Here is a 16,076-nt window from a genome sequence, read left to right on the forward strand (position 1 = left end):
AGGGACAATGTGCCAGTTCACCCTGGTGAGGCAGACTTACACTAGCCAGCTTTTTGAACAAATGAACTATATACCTTTATTTAAAAATATAAAAATAAGCAAACAAACTGCTAACACTATAAATTACACAATTTTAGTTATATTTGGACATAACTCATGAACATGTTCCAGCTCCATATCAGTACATTAGTCTATGAAGTTCTGATGCAAGACCAATCTGCTATCTTAAGGCTAAGTATGTCATGAAGTGCTCTTCATGCCATTCTGCAGGGATAATCCTTTCTGTATATGGAGGATACAGTCTGCAGAGAAGCTTGCTTGTAAGGACAGTATCTTATCTAAAAACACATCTTATAGCCAGCAATCTGACAGGATAATCATATCACTTTGCAAAGACAAAGATTCCTCCCTCATGATGATGGACACCAAGTTTAAGAAAGGAGAGAATCTAATGAACAGGGCTACAAGTACATGGTCACTTGCATTTGATCAAAGTCTATTGTCCATATGCTGCAGTTCATATATAGTTTATCAATTCATCTTCCATAAGGATGGATTTGTGATGCAGCCTTGATGTTGGTTTTGATTGCACTTGGTGCTTTGCCCATTGGTCCCACTGTGAAAACAAAAAAAAACACATTGCTGATTCAATCACTAATTAAAATTCCTGCTGCAGCACATTTATAAAATCTCTCCACTTTCAGTATGTCTTGATTTAGAACAAAGGTTTTTTGCACTGTTCAAAACTGAAACAATCCTAATTAATCTCGCCTGAATTTCATGGAACTCAGTATTACGGCTGTGCCACTGTGGATCATAAAATACCTTTTCTCAGTTATATCAAACAGTTACAACATGGCAGCCATCAGGTAATAGAAATGATAATGCCATCTACTTAGACAACTTCTATTAAAACTGAAAATAAAATAATAGTAACTACACAAGATTTAAATTGTTTTTGATTTACTGTAGATGCCTGATGTACCATTGTGGCCAGGCATGTGAAATATCACTGATGGTGAACCTTTTAAGGTCAAGCGCCTAAATGTAAGAGTGGTATCTGCTGGAGTATAAGTCATTAAAATATTAACATTAAGTACAATGTAAGATAATTACAACATCTTTACCAATTGAATAAAAATTTTCTTGGATATCCAAGAAAATTTTTATTCAATTGACTCTTCACCATCGTCAAGAAGTTTTAGATTTGATAAACATCTTTACCAGTATCTTGGTTCTCTCAGTTCCATAAGTTTGCACATACATATATATATAAGCAGGCTTTCTGATGTATGAAATGAAACAAATCAATGGTCCACTCTATAATCACCAATGTGCTTTTATTTACATGGCATGATGCAAACTGGCATTTGAAAATGGGACCAAATGTTAATTTGGATAAATGCAGACTCCAATGTCAACTGTAACAGATCTCAAATCAAATTACTTAGCTGAAATGAGTGACTTCATACTGTGCAATCAACAGCTTGAAATAAAGAATGTGCATACTTTGGCCAGGTTGATTTGGGTTCATAGGACCACTTCCAGGCTGCTGTGGGCCACCAGCACCAGGGCGACCAACTGGAGCTACCATCATCCCTTGTGGACCTGATGAAACAGGCTGCTGCACCATGGGCTGCAACAAAGACATATAATTGAAGACAGCTATGAAGTAATCAATGCTCTGCTTGAAATATCATATTCATTGTCTGAATTACATACAGTTTAAGAAATATGAGAAACTGAGTGTCAAGTTATTAAAAAATAACTCACAATTATGAAATCCTAACAGTACAGACAGACAGTTGCCCTCTACAAATCCTAATAAACCACATTGTGGAACAATTGACATTACATTCAGACAGTATGTACAGATACATTTCAGTAGAAAATATAAAATTCAACAAATGTGTTAACAGCAAAGCTGACAAATGTTTACAAATGGAACGCCATCAACTTCAAATGGGATAAATATGAATGTCTAATAAGATATGGCAATAAGCAATTGAAGTTAGCCTTATGACATGTAATTGAGTAATTAAATAAGCTCAGTGTGTGATGCAGTATCATAAGCTTACCTTGAGCCCCTTCCCCATTCCAACTGCTGCCACTAGTACATGTGTGTCTGACACTGATGACGTCTGAGCTCCTCCCGATCTAGACCCAGACTCAGTCTCCCACTCTTCGCGAGCCTTGCTCACAATATCCCACACATGACTTACAACTTTGCTGTATGCTGTTACCTGTTTCTAAACAATACAATACCAGGCCTTAGAACAATTTAACTACAACACACAACATACCTCCTCAGTTTGTCATTAAGCACATAAAACCTAGTTCAGGATATGTGTTTCCACTGGATGCCATATCTCTTCAAGTTCTGTATATAGTTTTAAAACAAACCATATGCATCCATGAAATGTTATACAAATAAAAGGAAAACAAGACATTTTAAGACATCTAGTTATGTGATTTTTGCTACATATAAAACAAAAGAGGATAACAGTTTCAGTTCTGAATACATATCAATCTGTTTAGGTATAATCTGCATAATCCTACAAGTAAATGGTTTACTGCTAATAAGCTGTCCTTATCTAGCTACAACAAATATAATAACATGAGTTAGTAAATGAAGAATTCCTGGGTTTGCAAAATTGATAACCACCTAACTTGGACAAATCATACTGATATACTGATACTAAGTTGAGTTGAGCAGGTAAGATTTGAGGTTTTCACAGCGGTGAGTATGAAGATTTATGTCTTCTGGGTTGTTGTGCTGTGTATTATGAATTATTCATCACCCTGATGACGGAGGCAGTATGACCTCTGAAACGTTGGTTAACATCGACCAGACTACACAGCGCAACAACCCAGAAGACAGAAATCTTGAGTTGAGCATGTTACACAGTTTGATCTATGTTGCATGTCAGCAACACTGACACATTCAAATCAGTTTTATTTTGTTTGTTATCACTCCATAATGAAGTATGGAATAATTTTTTGGGCTAATTCATCTAACAGCAAAGACAATTACTATACAAAGGAAAGTTTTTAGATTAATGGCCGGTGTCAAATCTAGAAATTTACATAGAAGTCTATTCAAGAGATTGAGATCTTAGCTCTTCCATGTGAATACATATTCTCATTAATGAAATTCATTGTAAATACCCAAGAACATTTTAAAACTAACAGATATATTTACATGTCATTTGCAATTCTTTGATAATTAAAGTATTGTTTATCCCTATTTGACAAGAAAAAGTGTCTGCAATTGTGCGCAAAAAACAATTTTAAGTTCTAGACCAATGTACCAGAGTAAATTAATGCCATATTTATTCTTAAGACATATTCTAATACATACTTGAGCTGACTCATATGCAAGGTTGGCTGCCTTATGCTCCATTTGAATCATTTGACGTTCTACATCAGGTTCAGGTTTTGTGCGGAGATAGTCAGGGACAAGATCATGAGAAAATGTAGGAACACGTCCTTCTGTGAGTCGAAGTAATTCTTCATCCCTATCAGGACTCAGTAAGAGTGGCAAAACCGTCAAATTGCGCAAAGGTGGTGACTTGTCATGACTCAACATCTTGGATAATGTTGTCAGCTGCAGAGGGAACAAGTTATATGTCAGTATTAGACAATAATTAATGCTAACCTCACTAGTTTTCAAAATTAAGTGTACAGTAGAGAAATAAAGTTATTCAGTAAGCTTCCATCAATCATAAAGTATTAAACCAGTGAGTTTGAGGTTCTCATGTTAGTAAAGATTTTGATACTGGTTCTCTCGGTTTTAATGCATTTACTTGTAGGTAGATACCAATGCAATATATTTAAACCAGTATTAATGACTATGATTATTAAATTATCTTTCTAAGAACACAATAAATTATTTATACATTGTAAAAAATGTAATTACTTTGTTCCATATAAAATATATAAAGAAACTGTAACAAACAATTATGTACCTACATTGGAACTTTAATTTGCATCATTTACTTCGTTTTGTTTATTTAATGATGCTCTCAGAGGCTCAGACTGTATAGTGTCATATCTGTGTTTATATATGACATACAATATTTGTATATGATTAGATAAGTTTATGACATATTGTACATCCTTGGCTTATGTAAAACGATGGATCTGTGAAATGGTCATAAATAACAATTCTAGTTCCAATAAGAACGTAAAAAAATTGGTGATATGTAACTTACATGTCCTGACATCAAGGCAAAATTATCAAGAAATGTTGGCCAATTTAAAGTCTCATATTCATGCTCCAGTTTAACAAGCATTGATCCAATTGAATTCTTAAGATCGTTAACACGCATAATTATTGCTTCTAATGCTGCGTCTTGTTGCTTCTCCTCTCTTTGCATCTTGAGAGGTTATTCTGCAAGTATGAGAACACAGCACCAGCAATTTTATATCGTATATACTAATAATCAGATTTATGCTATAAATGAAAACATGAACCAACATCAAACAAATAATACAAAGACCGACACTTCTACGAAAGCAAATTACGCACCTAACCTCAATTCACAAAAACAGGCCCTGACAAGCCCCCAAACCGATTTCTATGATACTATTATGCATCATACCTCCCATAACAACACAGTTTATCCCACAGTTAATATCATAGCGTATAATTTAAGTACGGCACAGGTCACAGAAATTACATAGATTATACAACGTATTATCATCGTTCTGTGAAGGTTGTTATCATCAAGATCAACATTTAGGTTTTCTGTCGATTCGCAGTTCTGACCATTCTTTACGTTGGCAATGGTTGTTGCCCCTAGAATACGTTGGTAACGCCTGTACTAGGTCATACGTAAGCACTTTGCACGTGTGTTGGGGAGGTTTGTCCAGAAATTTCACATTTCGTAAATATCGGTAGGCAGATAGCCATGGCGATGTATAATTTTAAGAGGATAGCAGTGGTCCCACCAGCAAAGGTAATATTAATATATGTGTGTGAATGTATCCAAATGTAATTATTGATGTTGAATGATGTTATGTATGCATTTATTTCCAGGACTTCGTTGATATTATTCTTTCTAAGACGCAGCGTAAAACACCGACAGTGATCCACAAACATTATAAGATATCTCGCATTCGTCAGTTCTACATGCGCAAAGTGAAATACACTCAGCAGAACTTTCATGACAGGCTTTCTCGGATTATACAGGAATTTCCGAAGTTGGATGTAAGTTCAAATTATGTTATAAAAACTCGTATCTGAAACACGTAATCAAATGTCCGGTTGTGTGTATGTAATCATTTCAATTCCTTTGGTTGTGTAGGACGTACATCCATTTTATGCAGACTTGATGAACATCCTGTATGATAAAGATCATTATAAGCTGGCTTTGGGACAGTTGAACACTGCTAGACACCTTGTAGACAAGTAAGTACTCTTGGATAAGCACAGATTATGTCATGGTCTCCTCTCAGGCCCAGACCTGGAACAATTTTTCAACCCATTGCTGTCTCATCGTGTTATCTGTTGTGTGAGCCATTATACAGAAGGTGTGAACTTTTCATAACTGAGCCATGACCCAAACATATTCTGCACCTGTGTCTTAGAGGACAAGATTTGCCAACACTTGGTGAAGGTTACACATAACTTAAATTTCTTCTGAGATCAACTTTTTGTGTATTTGTGTACTGAGTAGTGTATTCTTGGTTTTTTGGCAACGTCATAAGGCAAAGGAAGAGGAAAATGTCTGAATTTACCAGTTATTAAAGATTTAGGACAGGTGGAGACTTGTTTGCTCAATTGTAGGTAAAAGGTTGTTGAATAAGTTGACTCCTGTATAATATACTCCTTTTTGATATTGAGTGAGGTTAGTATTTGGCATATGAAGGTTATATTTACATTTTGTGTTTAAATTGTGTACATGTTTATTTCTTTGACATTTGTCCATGTTTTCCACCACAAATGATAGTAAGCATTATATGAATTCACTTGCAAGAGGAAGTGTAGTAAATTTCTGAAATAATTTTCTACAAGAGACTTGCTTTTAACACCAGCCATTATTGTAATTATTTTCTTTTAGATGTAGAATAATTTATTACTGCCTGTTGAATTTTCCCATGAGATTAACCCATGTGACAGTACAGAATGGAAGTAAGCTAAATAAACTAATTTTAAAGTATCTATTGACATGAGTGGTATGACTGTCCTCATGGAAAAGCATGTAGAGTTTAGTTGTTAGCACAAGAACCATTCTGCAAGATATTTGTGAAAATACTCTTGTAGGAACCAGTACTCTCTATATTAAAGCATTCCATTTGAGTTGTTTTTTTCTTCTCCTTTACATTTGATCAGTGAAACCAAAAATTATATTACCCAAATTGGGATTCTAGTTCATACATATTGCATTAACTACACTAGTTGTATCTGAAGTATTTTCATCAGACTGAAGAGCAAGTAACAAAGAGCACATTAGAACTGCAGATAATGTATCAGGAATAATGTGTTGCACTTGATAGTTTTTTAATTAATTCAATTTGTTAAATTCATTCCTTTTCAGTGTGGCAAAGGATTATGTTCGCCTTTTGAAGTTTGGAGATTCTTTGTACCGTTGTAAGCAACTGAAAAGAGCTGCCTTGGGTCGGTGAGTGCTGATATTAAATTGGGTTATGTTGCTGTACTTGTCTAGTCATCACCAAGTTTTTGTTTATGTTCCTATTATGTTATGAAATCTCATTCATAGTAATGTGTAAAGGTATAAGAAGGTTTTCCATATTGCTGAACATATCTTCAGGTCTGGGGAAGCATTTTAATAGAATTGATGATATTGCATTATTAAAATTACTTCTTTATGCCCTGATACTTTGTAAACCAAGAATTTTCAGAACTGTCTTTTCGAATTTGGAGTGACAATTTGTTTTATCTCTCTTGTTGATAGCTCTACTCTATTTCACGTACTTATATTGAGACAGGACAAATCACATTATACTTTCAAAAAGCTTTATTTAAAAATTTTCAGAAATACGTGAATATGAAAAAAGGAGTATTGTGTTATGAAATATGTACATTTCAAATTATAATGTTCTTCTTGGCCCAGTCTAACATGAAATTGTTTTTGCCCCAGGATGGCAACTATAATGAAACGTCAGAGCCAGAACTTGCAGTACCTGGAGGAAGTACGTCAGCACCTTGCCCGTCTCCCATCTATTGACCCATATACCAGAACCATCATCATCTGTGGTTTTCCAAATGTTGGAAAATCCAGCTTCATCAATAAGGTATTGGGCTAGCACAAAGCAAAGTAACTGCATGCTGGATTGTCCCAATATATAAATTCTTTGTTGCTGTGCTCACTAACAGTCCTAAAAAATATTACTGTATTTAAATATCACTCACTGTGTTCCTAAGACTTACATCAGAACTACAATGCATAACACAAACCATGTAACATTATAGACATCCTGAACCATACCTGTTTAACAAAAATTTTTATCCTAAAATGAAAGTCTCTCATCATTACTATCATGATTGTTACTCTCATCATCACTAAAAATCGTAAAACCTTTCATACCGTGTAGTGTATTGGAATATAAAATGTGCATGCAAACTAAACTGTTATACACTATGAAGGACACTAATGCCAAACGTCTTTCAACCTCAAGAGGTCATCATCAGTGGCAAAAAATAATATATAATATAAATCAAAAGATTATGGTTTTGTAAAGAACTTAGCTTTATATTCTGTTAAAAATTATAATCTTTTGATTTATATTATATGAATTAACTTATTTTTTGCCACTGATGATGACCTCTTGAGGTCGAAACACATTTGGCATTAGTATCCTTCATAGTGTAAGCAGTTTTGTTTGCATGCACATTTTATATACTAAAAATCTGATAGAGAAGTGGCAAAATGTCAAAACATGAACAATTCAAATGAGATGGATCAACGTAACTAAAATATTTGTTTTATTGGTTATCATAAATGGTTTACACTTTCCCCTTACTGTCCATATTTTACTCTACCATGATATTGGACTTCAGTCCACAGCAGAATTTGATCTTTATGAAACTTAAAGTTTTATACCATTAGGAGGTTAACCTGATTGTTCACTGTTTAACTATCACATGAAAAAACAAAGTTGAAATAGGTTAAAAATTTTAAATATATTCTTATGCGAATTTGGCCAGGATTTTGTTAAGACGTAATATGCAGGTGTGTAAAATTGAACTTGCACTAGTAACTGTTATATTGGACTGTCATATTAGGAGACTTGCACTGTAACATATTTCCTCAAATGTCCAGGACCTTTGAGCTAAGATTTCACTTCACTCAGCTGGATGTACATTAGTAATGTAAAAAGCATGTTTTTATGTATGCATAGATGGAAGTTATTTACCAAATTATTTGACGTACTTTGAACTTCGACGCCCCATTTTATTCGAGGTTTGGGTTTGAGTTGAAGGTTAATCAATTATTCATTCATTCATTTCTAAGTATATGAAAATAAACTGTGTTTTTACGACACTGATGGATGTACATTTGTTTCTACAGATTACACGAGCTGATGTGGAGGTTCAACCATATGCATTTACAACAAAGTCACTCTATGTAGGCCACATGGACTATAAGTATCTTCGCTGGCAGGTGATTGATACACCTGGAATATTGGATCATCCACTAGAGGACCGTAATGTGATTGAGATGCAGGCAGTGACAGCACTTGCTCACCTGCGTGCTGCAGTGCTGTACGTGATGGACCTCTCTGAGCAGTGCGATCACAGTCTTGAAGATCAGGTATGATCACATTATTTAATGATGGAGCTCTTCCTGTGTAGTGAGTGTTTAAAATGCTAGTCATATGAATACAGATTAATGAAAACTGCATTAATTTGTCTATGGTTTCTGTCATCAGGCTAACCTGCTAATCGTATTAAGATGTAGTCAATTGACTACTTCAGTGGTCCCCAACCTTTTTGTGCCTACGGGCACATTTGAGAGTTTATGAGATCGTGGCGGGCACCAACCAATTAACAAATCCAAATTTTCTTTTCTCTGGACAAATAAGATATGGATACCTAATAATACACAAAACAACACGACGTTTAATGATACAAGAAACCGTTCAATCAAAAATATGTAGTTTTATAAGCACACTTATTATTACTCAAGTGGGATGTTTGGCGCTGCATTTCATCGGCCAGTTTTTCAAATTTGGGAGTGTAGGATGATGTTGCTGCTCGCAAACAATTGTCAAGATGGGCGTCAGTAAGTCGAGATCTGCGCTTTGATTTTATAATGTTCATGGTTGAACAGCCTTCATTATTCAGTATAACCTCTTTCCGTAACAACACGGGCACCCAAGAAAAGCCTTGGCGGGCACCGCATTGGGGACCACTGGACTACATCTTATAAATGCACGGTACTTCATCTCTTCCATAGTAATGATTTTGGTGCTTGTAGAGGGAATGCTTCATTTATCAGCAAGAAATTGTGTCAAAACATAATGCATAGTTTTTAAAATAAAATTCCAGTTGCATAAAATCTCATTGTACTCATTTCTTAGTGAAATTCATTATGCTTTTTCCACAGATTTATCACTGTTATCTCCCATCATAACAATTATTTTATGTTCACACAAACAGAGATGTGTGTTGTTGACTTCATGTTCAGAAGGAAATTCTTGGCCATTTTGTTATAATTCATAGCATGTGGACTGTACAGTAAAAAAGAGCACGTGTTAGCACGTCACCACTGCTGGAATCATCTCTGCTATAGATTTACAAGTAGCTTTTGACTATGTGGTATGGTTTTAAGCACTTGTCTGGGTGTTAAATGGCCTTTTACTGCATATTTTGCAGTATTATATGATGTAATATGTTATATGACTTGGGAGCACATCAAAAATGGTGTCATTTTGTTCACCTATGCTTGTAAGTAGTATTTGCTAGTAGTATCAGACACAGGATATAGGAATTTATGACAATACTAAACAGTGCGTTCATATTGGCTGGAGTTGGAGGTGACCAGTGTGTGATTTTAGGTCTCTTGGTAGGGGGGCATATTTTACATTTCACTTTATTCCCATTCAGTATGGTTTCCTGCAGGATAAGGTCTAACAAATCTAGACCAAAGGAAAGATAAAAATGTTCAGTAGATTCAGTTCTCCAGTGAAAACTTGATGTTACAACTGCTTCACATTCAGTATTTTGCATTGGAATAGTTGTGCTTAAGCGGCCCATCCACGTACGAGTCTGACTTGCGAGTCTGGCTCGGCGAGCTTGACTCGTGAGCCGGGCTCGGATATATTTCACCACACATGCATAGCAGACTCGGCTCGTGACACCCCACCCACAAACGAGTTTGGCTTGATAGGAGCCGAGCCGGACTCACAAGCCAGACTTGTATGTGGATGGGCCGCTTAAGATTTAAATCAGTGACTTCAAACCAGTTATGTACCAGTGTCTTGCCTGTTTTGCTGTCACTGTCATTTGTACCACTCTTGTTCTTACTCCCATCAGTATACCTTATTAATAACTGTAACTAGAACTGAGGTCTGATATATTTTTGGTTTTACTTTGAAAAGACAGTGAAAGTAGGTGAGCGAGTGAATGAGGTGCTCCATTGGACAGGGGTGGAGGGGGGTAGAAATGCATATGCAGGCTTGTGGCTGCATCTGTTTAAAATAATGTAAGTCAGGTGGTGGGTGTGAACAGAGCAGATTGAGAGGAGAAAGGATTACAATGGAGGATGAAGTTACAGAACAGGCTTCACCCAGATTATGGCATATGATGCTGCCTGTCATCACTGAAACCATGTTTGATTTGTTTCTAATCTTTTTTTGTTTTGTTTTTTGTTTTTAAATTTTTATAGTTTCTTTGTTTTATTTTTTAAAATATTTTGTGTCCTTTGCCTGCTTAATAGGTATGTATCAATATTAAATTCTTATATTCCTGCATAATGTTGAAGCTTCATAGTGATGGCTGTAACTGCCTACTATTAAAAGTATTTATTATTGTTTAACATTTAGCTCATGTTTTATTTTTGTAATAAATTACTGTGTGTGTTAGTAAATGTAATTCAGTTTCAAGCTTGAGTTTCCAAAACAGTGATTTGAGTCATGGTTAAAGAGATTAAGAACCACTACATTAGACTGGCTGTCAAAATGTAAGGAGAAGAATTGTGTTAAATTTTACCAGCTTGTCCTGATCAGGGCATAAATAAAGCCTTGATAATACAATAGCAATGCTAGCCCTATAATTAAAATATGGTATATGAGAGTTTTTAAACAACACTTTGTGGGCCTGCATGTCGTAATGGAATGGTTAAAAAATGTTATTTCAGTGTTAGAAAGTAGTTAAGGCTTTTATATTATGGAGTTCATATTTGGGTTCATGTAATAATGCAGAATTTACTGATTTCTTTTGCAGATGAAGCTGTTTGAAAGCATTAAGCCCCTCTTTGTGAACAAGGTAAGCAATGCCACAAATTAACAAGTATTAATCAGACCACTGTGTTCAATGATTCACTTCAGTAACAACAGATTATATCCAGTTTCATTCAGTTTTTGATTTTACTGCAGGAACATGTGGAAGTGTAGAACTATGGTGAAATGTTCAATGAACCATTTAGCATGACATTTAAATTCTGTGGTTAACATGCACATGTGGATTTAATTGAAATTTAAACCATCTCAAAGTGTTGCATGTTATAAAATAGAGTATTTATCACATTTTTAAGCCAAAACCTTGAAATAAAAACTGTTATTGAGAATGAACCCATTTACCTGCACATAAAGTTTAATAATAATCAGTCTTTATATACACACCTACTTTACATTTATTTAAAATTATTTTAATTTTTTCATATTTTAATAAATTAGTCTTCAAATTTAACCTCATACTGCATATTTATGGTGGCAGAAAATCTTGGATTCACCTGTACTTGGCTTGGAACTGCTACAGGCATGTTTGTTTGGTCTGCTTAATCTCATTGGAATGAATACAATCTTTCCCTTTGGTTGTGGTCTGATTACAGTTTAAAGTTTATCAACAATAAGTAGTTTCAAATACAAAAAGTAAAAATGACCTAAGGCATACCAGTTTATATTAGCAGACACATATTACATGAATGGGTAAGCAACGTCAGAAGATTATTTGGATTGTGAATAAGTTTACTCCAGCAGGTATCAGAGGCCATATATTATCTAGGTCCTGGGTTCAAATCTTGGCCTGGAGACTGGCTATCCTGACTGGGGTTTAATGGCACAAGTTTGCATAGAAGCAGACAACTTTCAGAAGTTAATATAGTGTTTCATGTAGTTAGTGGAGATCAGTTCCACTACTTATTTACACAATATGAAAAAGTGTGTCACTGTGTTCTTGTATTGTAATTGTACGCAAATTTATTTATTATTGTTATTACTTTGAGAGTGTCTTATGTTGCAGCCATTATTGGTGGTACTGAACAAAGCAGACATAGTGAAGTTGGAAGAACTGAGCCCCGAGAAGCGGGCTCTGTTGGCACCCCTCGAGTCAGAGAACATTCCTGTTATGGAGATGAGCACAGTTGCAGAGCAGGGCGTCATGGAAGTGAAGCAGGAGGTGAGACTTCACATGTATTAATTTGTCTACACACTTCTGAATGTCTACGTGTATATCACTTCTTATTCTCTTGGTCTGTGAACAGATCAATAATGCTAGGCCTTATTTCATTCATCCTCTATGCCATAATATTATATATGTGGCTATGATACATATAAAATTAATTTTAAACTGTTAACTATTAGGTGCACATCTGTGCCCAAATAGCATTTTTTAATTTTGTTCTTTTTAAGTGTTTCTCATTAGATGTTTTGTTTCATTGTCTAATTTATAAAATGCCTGAGATATAAATAATGCAGTTTATTATTCATAATTTTATGTACCTTAAAATCTGTATGGTATTTAAGAATATTTTAACATGAAAAAGAAATTCTGAAACATTTTTTGTGATGGGTATTTTAATTTTAAGTTACTGGAATATGTGAAGCAGGAATAATAACCAGTGCACTAGGGTAGTGTGGTGCTGATGCACTGGGAAAAAGATGGCATCCAGGAAAACTTGATATTGCTCCCACACCTGTTCATGTCCATTGTTATAGGAAAATTGAAATCCCGTTAAAACTTAAAAAAGCAGCAGCTTGTGTAAGATCTTTTCACAAGTATTTAGATGTATTTCCCATGTCTAATTCATCTGGTTTCCAAAATTTTACATTGATCAAGCTTTCTATATGATGCATTTGATTTGTGTTTAGGAGGTACTCAGCTTGAAATAGAGCTATAGTACAATAACAACTCTGTTAACTGACCCTCAATTATCTGACTCCTGCATTAGTTGACCAAACTTCAACCAGATCAGTTGCGATCGGTTTCTTCCAACAAGAGTCCATAAAGCAAAACCCACGTGGTAAAAGCGACTATCCCTCCAACGTGTGTTTTCAGTCCGCGTGGAGATGCCATGCTGTTTACATCATGTGTTGCAAAACTGTGCATTAGTGTGCATATTTTATTATATATATAAACTGAAGACTGCTTTGAAGGGCCACAGATGTTCATACATTGGCAACATAAACACCAACTCACTAAGTGCATGGAGACTACTTTGAAGGTGACAGTAGCCATTAGTGTGTAAGTAATTATGTACAGCTTTTGTGGGGGCATTCCAGGAATGTAATTGTCATATCTCTTATTACTACAGATATAGGGAGTTATTTTTGTTCTAACTGGTCATTGAAGCAGGAGCTGACTGCTTATGATATTTAAGCTAATCAAATAAAACAGTAATAATGAATTAGTGTGGGAAACTGTCACTGTAATACAAGCAACTGTAGCCATATGGATATCAGACTGTGTTCTTTTCTAACAGATGTATTCACGCACGTGTGCGTGCACACATACATACACCCACATGCACACCCATACCCACACGCACATACAATCATCATAGTTGGTTATGTTGGTAGGCATGTGAGAGACTTCTTGCATACAGAGTTGAGATGAAAGTGAAAACAAAGAAGGTGGAAGGTGTCCTGAACCGTCTGCACGTTGCCTTGCCGGCATCAAGAGATGAGAAAGCTCGCCCACCCTGTATACCAGGTAAGCAGTGACTGTGCGGGCAGAGCTCTAAAGTTCCAGATTACCTCGTTGCTTTTTCTGCTGCTAATGGGTAATAACATCTACGGCATGGGACCATTGGCTTTACTTCACCTCTGAAGGAAGTTGTGCTACAGATTTTTATCACACTTAAAAATCCTTCGACCTCAGCCATGTTTGAACCCACGAACCTTGGGTCCAGTGGCGAGCACGCAAACCACTAGTCCACAGAGGGTGACACTATTTTATTACTAACATTCCCAAATGAAAATATATGGTACTGGTACCTGACTGGCTGATTTGTTTGCATACCAGACCCTTAATCTTTGGATAGAATAGTAGTATTCACCATTCACACCTGTCAACCTTCAGTGTAAACAGGGATTATTTCCTATAACAGCATTAACCAGTTGATTTTTGTGATGGAGAAGCATTGTGTCTTCTTTGATGTATGGAGTGAATTCTTAGGTGTTGTGTAGATGGAGTTTGGCTTCAAGGTGTTCAATCTGTTGTATAAGAAAACCGTTTCATACCAGTGAAAGGTTAATGAAGGAATGTTTCGCTGTTCTCATTATGTTGTATTGTGAGCAGTCTGCTCTTGTACTATAGAAATTCTTGCTACAGACATCTCAGTTACTTCATTCTTGTCTTTCTGAGTTTGTAGTGTATGGTACATTCACATTGTGAATACACAGTATTTTTTTGTGATGTCTATAATATTCATCACCTGTTTGTGATTGGCATTAAACAGAATTCTAATCTGGATGCTTCTACATCAGAGCATCCATGAATAAGCTGATCACCCCAGATTTTGATTGCATTTCAATTAAAAAATGTGTGTGTGAATGTTTTTCAAAAATGTAATATTATGATAATTTGTCATTGTGTGAGGAAATAAGAGGCCTAGAATGTTCTTGTGTTTGTAACTGGTATAAAATTGAGAGATATCCCAATTGCTTGTAGAGAATGTGCTGAAACGTCGTCAGGAGGCTGCCACACGTGGAGTGAAGCGTAAGCTGGAGAAGGATATTGAGGAAGAGATGGGAGATGATTATATTCTAGATCTTAAGAAGAACTATGACTTACCAGATAGTTATAAGTATGACATCATTCCTGAGATCTGGGAAGGACACAACATTGCTGACTACATAGACCCAGACATGTTTGAGGTATCAAAACATTCTTAAGATTTGGATCTCTATAGACCATGTTTCTGTTCATCAAGTTGACATGAAAGCTAATCTGTACAATTAAGGGAATAATTTGCTGAAGTGGGGCCCACAAGAATCTTATTTCTTGATTGTAATATTTTTGTGCTTTTATTTTCTATAAAACAGACAGGTTTGGTGTGCCGTGTGAATCAGCTGCAGTGTGTTTTTGGTGTCCGTATTAAAATGAACCTACACAGTTGGATCTGTTAGATGGAGCTGATCTTAATATGTGGGCATTGGGAAATGGGCTTCCTAGACTGTATAATCCAATTGTGTAAAGATCTGTCTGTGGTTAATAATACAGGTAGCCCTCGATTTATGCCGAGGATGTGTTCCTGGACAAACCGGCATAAGCATATATTGGAACGATTTTATAATGTAATTCAATGGGAAGTCAATGACATGCGTTCCCAGCACCCAAACATTGACGAGTAATATGATGGCATTACATTTAAAGCTCTGAAATAACATAAATATAACAAAGGGAATTTAAAAAATATATTTTATACACTTACAATCGGCAATTTGTTGATCTCCGCGATTCTCTCATGTGATTGATGTGTACAGTCATCTCTGCTGTTATGCGATAGTTACATTCTTGTAAGACGCCAGCCTATAGAAAATCGTGTAGTAAAAATAACCCCGGTACCTCCGCAGAGATTAAATTAATCCTTTGAAAGTTTAAAATGCCAGGAATGAACTTGCATAAGAGCAAACTCGCATATGCAAAAGTTTGCATTTCACAAATA

At 35.6% G+C, this 16,076-nt stretch overlaps 2 protein-coding genes across 9 annotated transcripts in view; one reads left to right on the forward strand and one right to left on the reverse strand.

Moving 5' to 3' along the window:
- Positions 1-50: 50 nt before the first annotated feature.
- Positions 51-4,745, reverse strand: MED8 (mediator complex subunit 8). Of its 4 annotated transcripts, none has more exons than XM_022076998.2 (6): positions 4,605-4,745; positions 4,215-4,393; positions 3,362-3,607; positions 2,079-2,249; positions 1,510-1,636; positions 51-616 (listed from the first exon to the last, which is right to left on the reverse strand). In XM_022076998.2, the coding sequence occupies exons 2-6, from the start codon at positions 4,377-4,379 to the stop codon at positions 537-539; spliced, it is 789 nt and encodes a 262-aa protein (XP_021932690.1). In that variant the 5' UTR covers positions 4,380-4,393; positions 4,605-4,745; the 3' UTR covers positions 51-536. The 4 variants fall into 4 exon arrangements, with proteins under 4 accessions (XP_021932690.1, XP_021932688.1, XP_021932691.1 ...); XM_022076996.2 differs by having other exon boundaries at positions 4,532-4,692; XM_022076999.2 differs by lacking the exon at positions 4,605-4,745 and adding an exon at positions 4,537-4,553.
- Positions 4,746-4,768: 23 nt separating this feature from the next.
- Positions 4,769-16,076, forward strand: part of Non1 (nucleolar GTP-binding protein 1) — a 31,571-nt gene continuing 20,263 nt past the window's right edge. For all 5 annotated transcript variants that reach the window (XM_087351570.1, XM_087351568.1, XM_087351569.1 and 2 more), the window contains exons 1-10: positions 4,769-4,961; positions 5,042-5,212; positions 5,310-5,413; positions 6,543-6,626; positions 7,107-7,260; positions 8,538-8,780; positions 11,414-11,455; positions 12,431-12,586; positions 13,987-14,119; positions 15,080-15,285. In XM_087351570.1, coding sequence (XP_087207696.1) covers positions 4,914-4,961; positions 5,042-5,212; positions 5,310-5,413; positions 6,543-6,626; positions 7,107-7,260; positions 8,538-8,780; positions 11,414-11,455; positions 12,431-12,586; positions 13,987-14,119; positions 15,080-15,285 — 1,341 coding nt within the window. In that variant the 5' untranslated portion in view covers positions 4,769-4,913. The remainder of the gene's footprint in view (positions 4,962-5,041; positions 5,213-5,309; positions 5,414-6,542; positions 6,627-7,106; positions 7,261-8,537; positions 8,781-11,413; positions 11,456-12,430; positions 12,587-13,986; positions 14,120-15,079; positions 15,286-16,076) is intronic.

This window comes from Zootermopsis nevadensis, unplaced genomic scaffold, assembly GCF_977971745.1.
Source record: "Zootermopsis nevadensis isolate Lab colony 2312 unplaced genomic scaffold, Znev_1.0 Znev_ptg000019l, whole genome shotgun sequence".
NCBI lineage: Eukaryota > Metazoa > Arthropoda > Insecta > Blattodea > Termopsidae > Zootermopsis > Zootermopsis nevadensis.

Bases quoted from the DNA above. Each gene is read 5' to 3' on its own strand.
- MED8 (XM_022076998.2), bottom strand. From the start codon at position 4,379: ATGCAAAGAGAGGAGAAGCAACAAGACGCAGCATTAGAAGCAATAATT. The intron at 3,608-4,214 runs GTAAGTTACATA...TTCCCTCTGCAG, and splicing joins TTGCCTTGATGTCAGGACAT to CTGACAACATTATCCAAGAT. The intron at 1,637-2,078 runs GTAAGCTTATGA...TCTTTGTTGCAG, and splicing joins GAATGGGGAAGGGGCTCAAG to CCCATGGTGCAGCAGCCTGT.